Here is an 11,704-nt window from a genome sequence, read left to right as displayed (position 1 = left end):
TCTGACATGATTCCCCTGAGTATTTGGATGTTTAATGCTATTTTTTAAAATCTTTATTAGTTTTGTTTTGTTTTATTCCTGTGTTAGATTAGTAAAATAAATACTTTTCTTTTGACCAGTCTTGTTTTGAATCTTTGTGCTGCCCTTCACCCAAACTTAACAGAACCTGACTTTATTCATTGGTAAAATTTTGTCGTTTTAAGCCAACATCATATTTGTCATTGTTTTTCACAAAATACAAATATTATTAAAACTTCACCCATAAAACAATTCATTCATTAAGTTTAGTTGCAAAGTAAAGTTGTCCTGATCTGGCAAAATAAATTTACTGAAAAATAATTTAGAAAACCATACATCTTTCATACTGGATGTCAGGAAAAAAAACAAATCAAGATCCAGAAAGTCTGTGACTCAGCCAGTGACCTCAAAAACCAATATGGAACAAGTTTGAACCACGAGGACTAATGTAGAGTTGGCAGTCCAGCTAAACCAAGTAAGCAGGCAAAGTCCTCTGCAGAGCTTAGTCTGCCAAATTACTCATTCAATCTAATTGAATGAGGAACAGTATTTTCTAAGTCTGAGAAAAAAATAAACAATTGGAACGGAACTCCAAGCACAGTGTCCTGGTATACCACTGCTGGCCACCTGCTAATGCTATGAATGATAATACTATACATACTATAGTGTTACTTCTTTGGGACTGAATGAAAAAAACAAAAAAAATGACTCAATCATTAGAATTCAACATAGCCATAACAGACTGTATCATTCCACATGTTTATTGATACAGCACATATTTACATTTTCTTTGAAGTTATCACATAAAAGGACACCTCAGTTTACAGTTAAATATGTTGCAATTACAGACAGATTGATCATGAGAGAACAACACATCCTATACGTTTTTAAAAATCCATGAAAAAAACATTGCATTGAATTGTATTGTAATTTTTACTTGTTCAGGCTAAGCTGAGGTATACTGTGGTAAATTATGTCATGTAAACTGTTTCAAACATTGTTCAGGAAAAAAGAAAACCGTTTAATAAACTGGTTGTAACAATTTGTTTATCACTTTGAAGTGAGGCAGCCCTCATGGCTCAATGTCATCAATGTGATGAATATGCCTTAAGACACATTTCATTCTCTTTACAAAAGCCAGGGGCTTAAGTGAAGGGAACATCCTTAATAATTTTGGTACACTGCCTACATCTGTCAATCTGTAGCATATCTATCTATCTATCTATCTATCTATCTATCTATCTATCTATCTATCTATCTATCTATCTATCTATCTATCTATCTATCTATCTATCATACATACATACATACATACATACATACATACATAAACTCTACAGTTGCAAACATGAAAACATTATAATTTTTAAAATATTTTAATACTTTCTAACTGTGGTTCTCATTAATTTGTGTTCGCTTTTAAACACTTGCTATTGCAGAGGGCATAAAGGTATCCTCATCATGGGACTTTTGATGAATTAGATTTTAATAATATTCTATAGAAATAAATGTTCAAATTATGATTTGCGACAATAAAAGCGACAATAAAAGTTAAGTAAGCATATGTTGGATTATTGACTTTGGACAGTCAACAGTTCATGGAGCATGTTGACAGAATTGTGACAAAATTACAGGTCAGGGCAGAATGACATTTAATTGAAAGCCCAGGACCTTCACATGTTTATGCAAACCATTCTATGTTTGCATTTGTTTCTATATATTTGTTTTCAGTTTGTTTTAATTATAATGATTTATATAAGTTGAGTCACTTTATGTGTAAGAATGCAACAATTTTATTAAGTAATAAGCAAATAATAATTAACATTAGTTTTAGATAAAATTTTTAGATAACAACTATGAATGTGTAATAATGCAAAATGTTATAAAACAACATCGTTTTTCATTTGTGTTTAACGTGCTACATCAGCAGTATGAAAACGTGTTTGCATTCAGGACATAGGGCTGGCTGGGCCAACAGTCAGGTTAAAACAACTGACATTTTTCATTAGTTTTTTTTTCACTCTGTTTGTCTGATCAAAACGGTCAGGGCACAGTAACATGAGTGACAATGAACGTTGATATTTAGTTAATGATAAATTTTAATGGGAACACGTCAGCAATAACTGGCTTTATAAGGGAGCTTCTGGTGGTAGTCAGGCACATCCACCAGCCATGAGGGTGCTTGTGCTAGCTCTGACTGTGGCCTTTGCAGGTGAATATTTTTTATGCATTTAAAATTAAATCAATTTAAATGTACCAAAAAGTGAAACAAATTTTTAGAACAGAAAATATTAATTTCTTCAGTTTCATTAAATGTTGAATGCATTTTTTTAAGTATCTGCCAAAATTACTATTTCATTTTTATCAATTTATTTATTTTTCTTGCTTTTTTACTAAACACCACAATAACTTTCTATATCTATTTTCTAGCGGGTTCCCAGTTCAACATAGGTAAGTTTTCTAAATTCACTTTAATTTTCTAAAGGCACTGCATGCAGTTATTCTACACAGTTTAAAACATCTTTCAAACTGGTTTACAAATGTTTAAAAACAGTATTTTTGGTTTATGTTTTATGATAATTTTAATGCAATACAATCAAATACAAGATATATATATATATAAATACAAGAGAGGTTATTTTAAGGCAAATTTCGATCAGTCCTGATATTTCAAAATTACTGCAGCCCCAGAGTTTGCTATTGGAAAGACCTACGTGTACAAATATGAAGCATTTCTTATGGGCGGCCTGCCTGAAGAGGGTTTGGCACGGGCCGGAGTAAAAATCCGGAGCAAGGCAATGCTCAGTGGAGCAGCTGCAGGCACCTTCATACTGAAGGTAAAGGCCAATTATATGTATTTATTCAATTTATAATTTTATAGTCATATAAAACCTGTGAACAAGAATAATTTGTCTCATAATCACATTGCACAATTTTCTTACAGCTTGTAAACCCTGAAATCTTTGAGTACAGTGGCATCTGGCCTAAAGATACTTTCATCCCGGCCACCAAGCTAACCTCAGCCCTGGCAGCTCAGCTCTTGACACCCGTCAAGTTTGAATATGCTAACGGTGTTGTGGGTAAAGTTTTTGCGCCAGCTGGAGTCTCTGCAACTGTGTTGAATATCTACAGGGGAATTCTCAACATCTTGCAGCTTAACATCAAGAAGACTCAGAACGTCTATGAGCTGCAGGAGGTATGAATTACCCATTTTCAGTCATTGACCAGGTTACTGCAGAATTTATAATGGCAAACCATATTTTGAATTTGTGACCTAGCCTGGAGTCCAGGGTGTATGCAAAACTCACTACATCATCAGTGAGGATACAAAGGCTGAGCGCATCGTACTGACCAAGACCAAGGACATGAGCCACTGCCAGGAGAGAATCATTAAGGACATCGGCATGGCTTACGCTAATAAATGGACGGAGTATAAGGTTGTAATTGCAACTGTCTTGGCATACATGTCCTCAGATGCAATACACTCTTGGAGAAAGTGTGATAACATTGGTCTTATTATCTATGCAGAGAGGAGCCATCATGAAGGGAGCCGCCGCCTTTAATTACATAATGAAGCCAGCAGAAACAGGTGCTCTGATCTTGGAGGCAACAGCTACAGAGATGATTGAGTTCTCTCCCTTTAACATCCTATATGGGGCTGCCCAAATGGAGGCTAAGTACGTCACTAAAATTGAAGAAAGAAACCAATAACCATATTGCAAACACTATTCCTAACATGATCTGTCACAGTGCACAATAAGTGAATGCTAATACCTATTCACAGACAAATACTGACCTTTGTGGAGATTGAGAAGGCAGCAGTGGAGCCCATCAGAGCAGAATATGTTCACCGTGGATCCCTGCAGTACGAGTTTGGCAGTGAGCTTTTTCAGACACCAATCCAGCTTATGAGGATTAGCAATGCTGAGGCTCAGGTGCTTCAATATTCCCTCTTCAGCAGATTTTTGTTTAATTCATTCTGGAGCCATCACTATAACAAGGGAAACATTTTATTTTCTGTTAGATTGTTGAGATTCTGAACCACCTGGTGACCTACAATGTGGCCAAGGTCCATGAGGATGCCCCTCTGAAGTTTATTGAGCTCATCCAGCTTCTACGTGTGGCCAGATTTGAAAGTATTCAGGCCCTCTGGGCTCAGTTCAAAACTAAAGCCGATCACAGGTAAGAGCTTTCATTCAAGTAAACGACCATGAAAAAAAAAAGGTAAGAAAAACATTATTTTATAGTATTTCTCTCTCTTAGATACTGGATCCTGAATGCTATCCCTGCAATTGGTACTAATGCTGCTCTGAGGTTCATCAGGAACAAGTTCATAGCTGGCGAGGTGACTCATGCGGAAGCTTCTCAAGCACTGGTGGCATCTGTGCACATGGTGGCGGCCGACATGGAGGCCATCAAAATTGCTGAGGCAAGTAAACATCAAAATTGTATTAGTGCATTTTCAACCATGTAAGAACATGGACATGAAAACAGTTTTTCATTTTTACCACTCTATAGGAACTAGCGATGAATAGTAAGATCCAAGCAAGCCCTGCTCTGCGTGAGGTTGTCTTGATGGGCTACGGCACCCTGGTTGCTAAATACTGTGCAGAAAACCCAACTTGCCCAGCTGAGCTTGTCAGGGTATGCCCCAAATATATGTCTTTTTTATATAACATCTTGATTACAACATATGTAATACTAATGCTTCCTTGTTCCTTCCACAGCCCATCCATGAACTCGCTGTCCAGGCCATTGCAAGAGCTGACATCAAGGAGGTTGTTATAGCTCTCAAGGTTCTGGGTAACGCTGGACATCCTGCTAGTATCAAGCCAATTCTGAAGATTCTGCCTTGCTTTGGCAGTGCTGGTGCAAATCTGCCACTCAGAGTTAAAATTGATGCTGTTTTTGCCCTGAGGAACATTGCAAAGAGAGAGCCCAAGATGGTGAGACTAGATGTTCTGTTCTCAGTGAGAACATTTAAGATCGATCTAGTGAGAAGTTTTGTTTAAAACATTCATCTTTTCGAATTAGATCCAGGAAATTGCTGTTCAGCTTTTCATGGACAGAACTCTTCACCCGGAGCTTCGTATGGTTGCTGCCATTGTGCTGTTTGAGACCAAGCTGCCAATGGGTCTGGTGGCTGCTCTTGCTGATGCTCTCTTGAAAGAAACAAACCTGCAGGTCGCTAGCTTTGTCTACTCTTTTGTAAAGGCCATGACCAGGAGCACTGCCCCCGATTTTGCTTCAGTGTAAGAACCAAAAGAATATTCATGCAATTTGTTTGAAATTTAAACATGTTAGCGTCAAGATCCTATTTATTTTAATTTTCTACTTTCAGTACTGCAGCCTGCAATGTTGCTGTGAAGATCCTTAGCCCCAAGTACAACAGACTGAGTTTCCGCTACAGCAGAGCTTTCTATTTTGATGTCTACCACAGTAAGAGGATAGGAAAAATAAAGTACTAAGACAAATAAAGTAATAAAGTAATTTGATGGTCCTTGTATTCTCCCTGCAGACCCTTGGATGATGGGTGCTGCTTTCAGTGCCTTCTACATTAATGATGCTGCAACTATTATGCCAAGAGCCATTGTGGCCAAAGCTCGGAGCTACTTTGCGGGAGTTTATGCTGATGTTTTTGAGGTATGACATTATGTTTCATAGCTAGTTGACAAAGAAAAAGGATCATCAGTGCCTTCATATAATAACTTTTTATCATAAGTATCACTTATTAAATTATATTTTTTATGTGCCTCACATTTTTAAAGGCATATGCACTAGTAATAGAAAAGAAGGAAATGTAGCTTGCATTTGGAATTAATATATGTCCAGATGTTTACCAATGCCATCGTAACAGGAATATATATATACACACACATATTGTATATTTAGGGATCACATAAAAAATGACCCATGCTAATGCTAATTCTCCTTATTTTAGATTGGAGTGAGAACAGAAGGAATCCAGGAGGCCATTCTGAAAATCCCAGCAGCTCCTGAGGATGCTGATAGGATCACCAAGATGAAACAAGTTATGAAGGCTGTAAGTTTACAGACTTAGGCTGACATTCAAATACCTCATTTTGTTATTTTGCATGATCAATTGTTTTATTTACTGTTTTCCTCAGCTTGCTGATTGGAGGGCTCATCCTTCCAGCCAGCCACTAGCTTCTCTGTCTGTGAAGTTTTTTGGGCAAGAAATTGCCTTTGCCAGCATTGACAAAGCTATTGTTGATCACATTATTGAGGTACAACATTTTCTGTTATGATAGCTCAATACTAACATGTTGTGAATTGAATAACTGATGTTTTATGAGCAATTTTGTGTTTACAGATGGTCACTGGACCTACAATTCATTCTTATGGCAAGAAGGCTTTGGATGCTCTGCTGTCTGGTATCGCAGTCCATTATGCTAAACCAATGCTGGTCGCCGAAGTCCGTCGCGTCTTTCCCACTGCTATTGGACTGCCCATGGATGTGAGTTTCTATACTGCTGCTGTGGCAGCAGCATCCATTAATGGTAGGTATCACAGATGTAGCTCAACTGATGAAAATGGAGATTAATAAGGATACTAAACATTTGTTGCCTTTAATAGTCCAAGCCACTGTGACACCACCCGTGGCTGAGAATTTCCATCCTGCCCAGCTTCTGAAGTCGGATATCAACTTGAGAGCAGCAATTGCTCCAAGGTAATCTTTTTACAATAACAAAAACTGAATGTATCATTCAGGGAGATTACCCCTAAATTTTGTATTTTCTGTTCTTTGCAGTGTTGCCATGCATACCTATGCCTTTATGGGCGTGAACACTGCTTTCATCCAGGCTGCCGTAGTCTCAAGAGCCAAAGTTCAAACAATAATTCCCGCAAAAATTGAAGCAAGAATTGATGTTTCTAAGGGCAACTTCAAGCTTCAGTTCCTTCCTATTCAGGGCATTGATAAGATTGCATCTGTAATGTATGTACCCTTACTCATCACCATGTAATGTATATCATGCACATTTTATATTTTGCTTTCTTGAAACATATTTTTCCTTTGTTCAACAGTTCTGAGACTTTTGCTGTGGCAAGAAATGTGGAAGACCTTGCAGCAGCCAAAATCACACCAATGATTCCAGCTGAAGCTACAGCACAGAAGGCGTCCAGGGGTACCTTTTCTTCAAAGAGTTCTTCGATATCAGCCTCTCTGGCTGGTGCCATGGTGAGTTTGATTCACTGACCACCTTTTTCAACATAAAATCTGAAACACTGATAAAATTAATGTGGCAATCTCCATTGTGGTTTACAGTCAGCATCATCTGAACTCCTTTCTGCTCCACTGCCAAGAAATATTGCCAACAGACTAGCCTCCAAGGCCACTGAAAAGAAAATGTGCACTGCCTTTGAAACCTTTGGTTTTAAAGCATGTGCTGGGTTTGAATCTCGCAATGCCGCCTTCATCAGAGACACCCCGCTCTATGGTATAATTGGAAAACATGCTGCTGTGGTTGAGATTGTTCCAGGCAAGTGAAATGGATCACATAAAATAAGTGGTTTAAATCAATGTTGTAAAATATGACAAAAAGTAATATTTATCTACCTATTTATCTCATTGCAGTTGCTGGACCAGCCATTGGGAAGATTGAAGTTGAGATTCAGGTTGGAGATAAAGCGGCAGAAAAGATCATCAAAGTGATTGACATAAGCAAAGAAGAAGAACTTCCTGAGGACAAGAATGTTCTGATGAAACTAAAGAAGATTCTGGTACCCGGTCTGAGTAATAGCACGGCAGGTAGAGGCAGTTCCAGCAGCTCCAGTTCTCAAAGCTCTAGCTCCAGCATCTCCATTTCAAGCTCGTCCTCCTCTTCATCATCCAAGTCATCATCCAGCTCCTCTAGTGGTCGCAACAGTAAGATCGTCACAGTTGTTAGACGTAAAAGCAAGTCATCAAGTAGTTCAAGAAGCTCTTCAAGCTCCTCAAGTGCTTCTTCCAGAAGCTCTTCCAGAAGCTCCTCCAGCATCTCTTCAAGCAGCAGTTCATCTGCCAAGTCCAGCTCTAGCTCCTCCAGCTCCAGCTCCTCCAGCTCCAGTTCCATTACCAAGGTGACACAGGTGACACACAACTTCACCTCTGACATGTAAACCTGCAGAATTTAAATGTATATATAGGAATTAACTAGAATTTTTTTCTATTGCAGGATGAAATGTATGACATGAAGTTTACCACAAACCACATCCATCAGGTAAATGTTGGATTGTTGATAATGAGCATGGGCACAGTTACAGTTATGTACTTTGTTTCAGCAAGTTAAAAATGCATGGTTTGTTTGCAGCATGCTGTTTCCACGGCCCTCGTTGACAAGAGCACCAGTGGCTACAGCATTGAGGCCATTTATAACAAGGTACGTCATGAGACAAAGCAGCTCACATTTTAATGGAAAAAACTTTCATTCACATCAATGTGTGGTTTGCACTTTTAGGCCAAGTATCTCGCTAGCACTATCACCCCTGCTATGGTCATCATCATTCGTGCTGAAAGAGCCGATCACAAGGTTCAGGGCTACCAGATTGCAGCTTACTTAGACAAAGCCAATGCCAGGCTGCAGGTCATTTTTGCCAATCTGGCTGAGAATGACCGATGGAGAATCTGTGCTGATGGAGTGATGCTGAGCAACCACAAGCTGATGGTAAAAACTTGAATTTTTAACTAAGTTGGACACACTTCTTAGAAATGTATGTGATACTTGAGATTTAACTCTGATCTAAATTTGTCTTAGGCCAAGATTGCTTGGGGCATTGAATGCAAACAATACCAAACTGAGATCACAGCTGAAACTGGTGCTGTTGGACAAGAGCCAGCAATCCGCCTGAAACTGACCTGGGACAAACTTCCAAAAAGGATGGTTTACTATGCAGAAATGTAATATCATAATCTAATATAAGTCACAATCTAACTGTACATCCTACACACCTTTCTGCCCAATGTATGTTACTTGATGCTTAATTTGACATATATTAAAACTGACTTTACACCTTTATGTCTTATCAGGCTGTCCGCGTACATTTCCCATATTGTTCCGGCAACAGGTGTAACCGCGGAAAAGGTCAAGAATGCGGCTAATCAAATCAAGCTGACGGTGGCTGTTGCTTCTGAGTCGAGTGTGAATGTTGTGCTGAAGACACCAAGGGTGCGATTTAATACCCATTACGATTAACCCACAAAAAATATCTGCATTACACTGTGGCACTCTCTAATTGTTCTTATATAATAATACAGAGAACCATTTACAAACTTGGAATTAGCATTCCTATTTCTCTACCCCTGGGAGACACTGCAGTTGAGCTGGCAGCATACCCAGACAGATGGGCCGATAAGATCTCCTACATGTTTACCAAGGCTAATGCAGGTAAAATGCGGAACTGTCTTTACACTGTTCATAGCTGAATAATGGTTTTTAAGTGGCAATATTTGTAATTTTCTTTTCTTTTACTCTAGCTGAGTGCACCATGATCAGAGACACAGTGGTCACATTCAACAACAGGAAATACAAGAATGAGATACCCCACGCTTGCTTCCAGGTTTTGGCTCAGGATTGCACAGAAGACATGAAATTTAGGATAATGCTGAAGAGGGATCACGCACTGGAACAGAACTTCATCCACGCAGTCATTGCAAACATGTAAGATGAATTGGTATCTATTTTTTAGGAAATGTACAGCAAAGACAAAATTATAAACTGGAAAATCACTATCACTATCTGTTTTTACTTTCATTTTTCTCTGCAGCTTTGTTGACATATATCCAAAGGACAGTGCTATCATGGTGAAGGTTAATGGAGTAGCAATTAGCAGCCTGCCATATTATCACCCTGAAGGTTTATTATTATTATTATTATTATTATTATTATTATTATTATTATTATTATTATTATTATTATTATTATTAATAATAATAATAATAATTGTTATCAATTGTTGAATGTTATGAATTACAAATTTATAACGTATTTGCATTTATTTTAGGCATAGTTCAGATCAGACAAAAAGGTGCAGGCATCATTCTCCATGCTCCCAAGTATGGTCTTCAAGAGGTGTTCACAGATTTCAGTGTCCTGAAGGTAATGCATGAACGTCGCTCTAGTACAACATTTCTTTACTTTTCTACATATTACCAACAGTGTATACTGATGCAATTACTGAACTGTTTCAACTTTTCTTTAGGTTAAAGTTGCAGACTGGATGAGAGGAAATACTTGTGGACTCTGTGGAGCTGCTGATGGAGAAATCAGGCAGGAGTACCGCACACCCAATCAACGCCTGACCAAGAATGCATCCAGCTTTGCTCATTCCTGGGTTCTCGCTGCAAAGAGCTGTCGCGATGCCTCTGGTAATACAGACAGTGCTAGTTACAAATTATCATTTATATTCAATAGACAATGGCTTGATGATAATAAACTACTAAATAATTTCTAATAGAATACAATTTATACTCAATAGAAAATTGTTTAATAATGAACTAACACTAAGCCAGGATGCTTCTGGAATAATTAATAATCTAAATACCATTGTAGCTAAGGTCTGCTGTAGGTAATATATTTTGTACATTTTTCCAGAGTGTTACATGAGGCATGAATCTGTGAAGCTGGACAAGCAGGTGAACCTTCACGGTCAGGAGTCCAAGTGCTATTCTGTTGAGCCTGTGCTGCGCTGCCTGCCCGGCTGCATGGCAGTGAGGAGCACCACTGTCACCATTGGCTTCCACTGCCTGCCTGCTGGTGAGCCTGCAAGAAACAGCTGCTTTACAAAGCTCAATTAAATTGAATCTATCTTGAAACTTACCGCTCTACTCTTTGCACTGTTACAGATTCTAACGTGAACCGGTCTGAGGGTCTGAGCAATATCTATGAGAAGAGCATTGACCTGAGAGAAACTACAGAAGCTCACCTCGCCTGTCGCTGCACCCCTCAATGTGCTTAATACCATTGCCTTCAGTGATATTATGTTATTATTCTGTTTCATGCAAGTTTTCTTAATCACCCTGTATGAACTGTAAACTTAAATAAATTGCAGAAGCATGTGAAGAATTTCTTGTCTGAAATTCATTACAATTAATGTGCTAAATACAAAAACAACAAACATCCTTTATTTGTTTTTAATTTATCTTATTTATTTATTTATTCAGGGGACGATACAACTAAACGTTGTTATAACTAAGTAAACAAAGGTGTGTGTATAAAGGCCATATAGCAAAAAGCTAATTCGCAGCATGTGTCCCTGCTTAGGCTTTTAAGAGAGAAAACAGATTACAAATAAAATCCACATAAAACCAGAAAGGGAAAAACAGAAATCAACATGTATGTACAGATATTTGTGTCTGTGTGCAACGCATCAGTCTTACATGGCAAAATATGCATGCTCCACACAGACATAGGCACAGAGTTCGCAACATGGAATTGTATAAACTTGACCAATGTGAATGCAAAATCCAAAGCTGTTCAATGTTCACATTGCTGTTGTTGTTTCAGCTTTGTAATGAAAATTGAGTTCAGATTATAATTTAAATCTAAAGATATCATGTTCCATAATCATGAATCGTGAAGTAGTTCTGCATCTTCTAACTTGATAGTTCCCACTTACTGTCCCTCTTGTCTTCACACTTTCATTCTAATATTTTTGTATCAACACAGAGACGACAGGGGCAAGGCCA

The 11,704-nt window shown here is 38.2% G+C and overlaps 1 protein-coding gene across 2 annotated transcripts; it reads left to right on the top strand.

The window, feature by feature from the left end:
- The first annotated feature begins 2,175 nt into the window (after positions 1–2,175).
- vtg2 (vitellogenin 2) lies at positions 2,176–11,081 on the top strand. Of its 2 annotated transcripts, none has more exons than XM_067514212.1 (34): positions 2,176–2,230; positions 2,449–2,469; positions 2,704–2,855; positions 2,963–3,214; positions 3,297–3,455; positions 3,547–3,695; positions 3,803–3,953; positions 4,043–4,200; positions 4,282–4,447; positions 4,537–4,662; positions 4,746–4,964; positions 5,053–5,270; positions 5,360–5,457; positions 5,537–5,661; positions 5,960–6,061; positions 6,147–6,266; positions 6,353–6,539; positions 6,616–6,709; positions 6,791–6,976; positions 7,066–7,219; positions 7,307–7,520; positions 7,616–8,100; positions 8,196–8,240; positions 8,331–8,399; positions 8,478–8,684; positions 8,775–8,917; positions 9,047–9,185; positions 9,275–9,404; positions 9,494–9,677; positions 9,784–9,872; positions 10,021–10,115; positions 10,219–10,384; positions 10,611–10,772; positions 10,862–11,081. In XM_067514212.1, the coding sequence occupies exons 1-34, from the start codon at positions 2,191–2,193 to the stop codon at positions 10,972–10,974; spliced, it is 5,118 nt and encodes a 1,705-aa protein (XP_067370313.1). In that variant the 5' UTR covers positions 2,176–2,190; the 3' UTR covers positions 10,975–11,081. The 2 variants fall into 2 exon arrangements, with proteins under 2 accessions (XP_067370313.1, XP_067370312.1); XM_067514211.1 differs by having other exon boundaries at positions 7,616–8,109.
- The last annotated feature ends 623 nt before the right edge of the window (positions 11,082–11,704 follow it).

This window comes from Channa argus, chromosome 8 (genome assembly GCF_033026475.1).
Source record: "Channa argus isolate prfri chromosome 8, Channa argus male v1.0, whole genome shotgun sequence".
NCBI lineage: Eukaryota > Metazoa > Chordata > Actinopteri > Anabantiformes > Channidae > Channa > Channa argus.
The sequence above is the reverse complement of the archived record's forward strand: the minus strand, read 5'-3'. Positions and strand labels throughout refer to the sequence as shown.

Bases quoted from the DNA above. Each gene is read 5' to 3' on its own strand.
- vtg2 (XM_067514211.1), top strand. From the start codon at position 2,191: ATGAGGGTGCTTGTGCTAGCTCTGACTGTGGCCTTTGCAG. The intron at 4,448-4,536 runs GCAAGTAAACAT...ACCACTCTATAG, and splicing joins AGGCCATCAAAATTGCTGAG to GAACTAGCGATGAATAGTAA. The intron at 8,110-8,195 runs GTGACACACAAC...TTTCTATTGCAG, and splicing joins CCATTACCAAGGTGACACAG to GATGAAATGTATGACATGAA.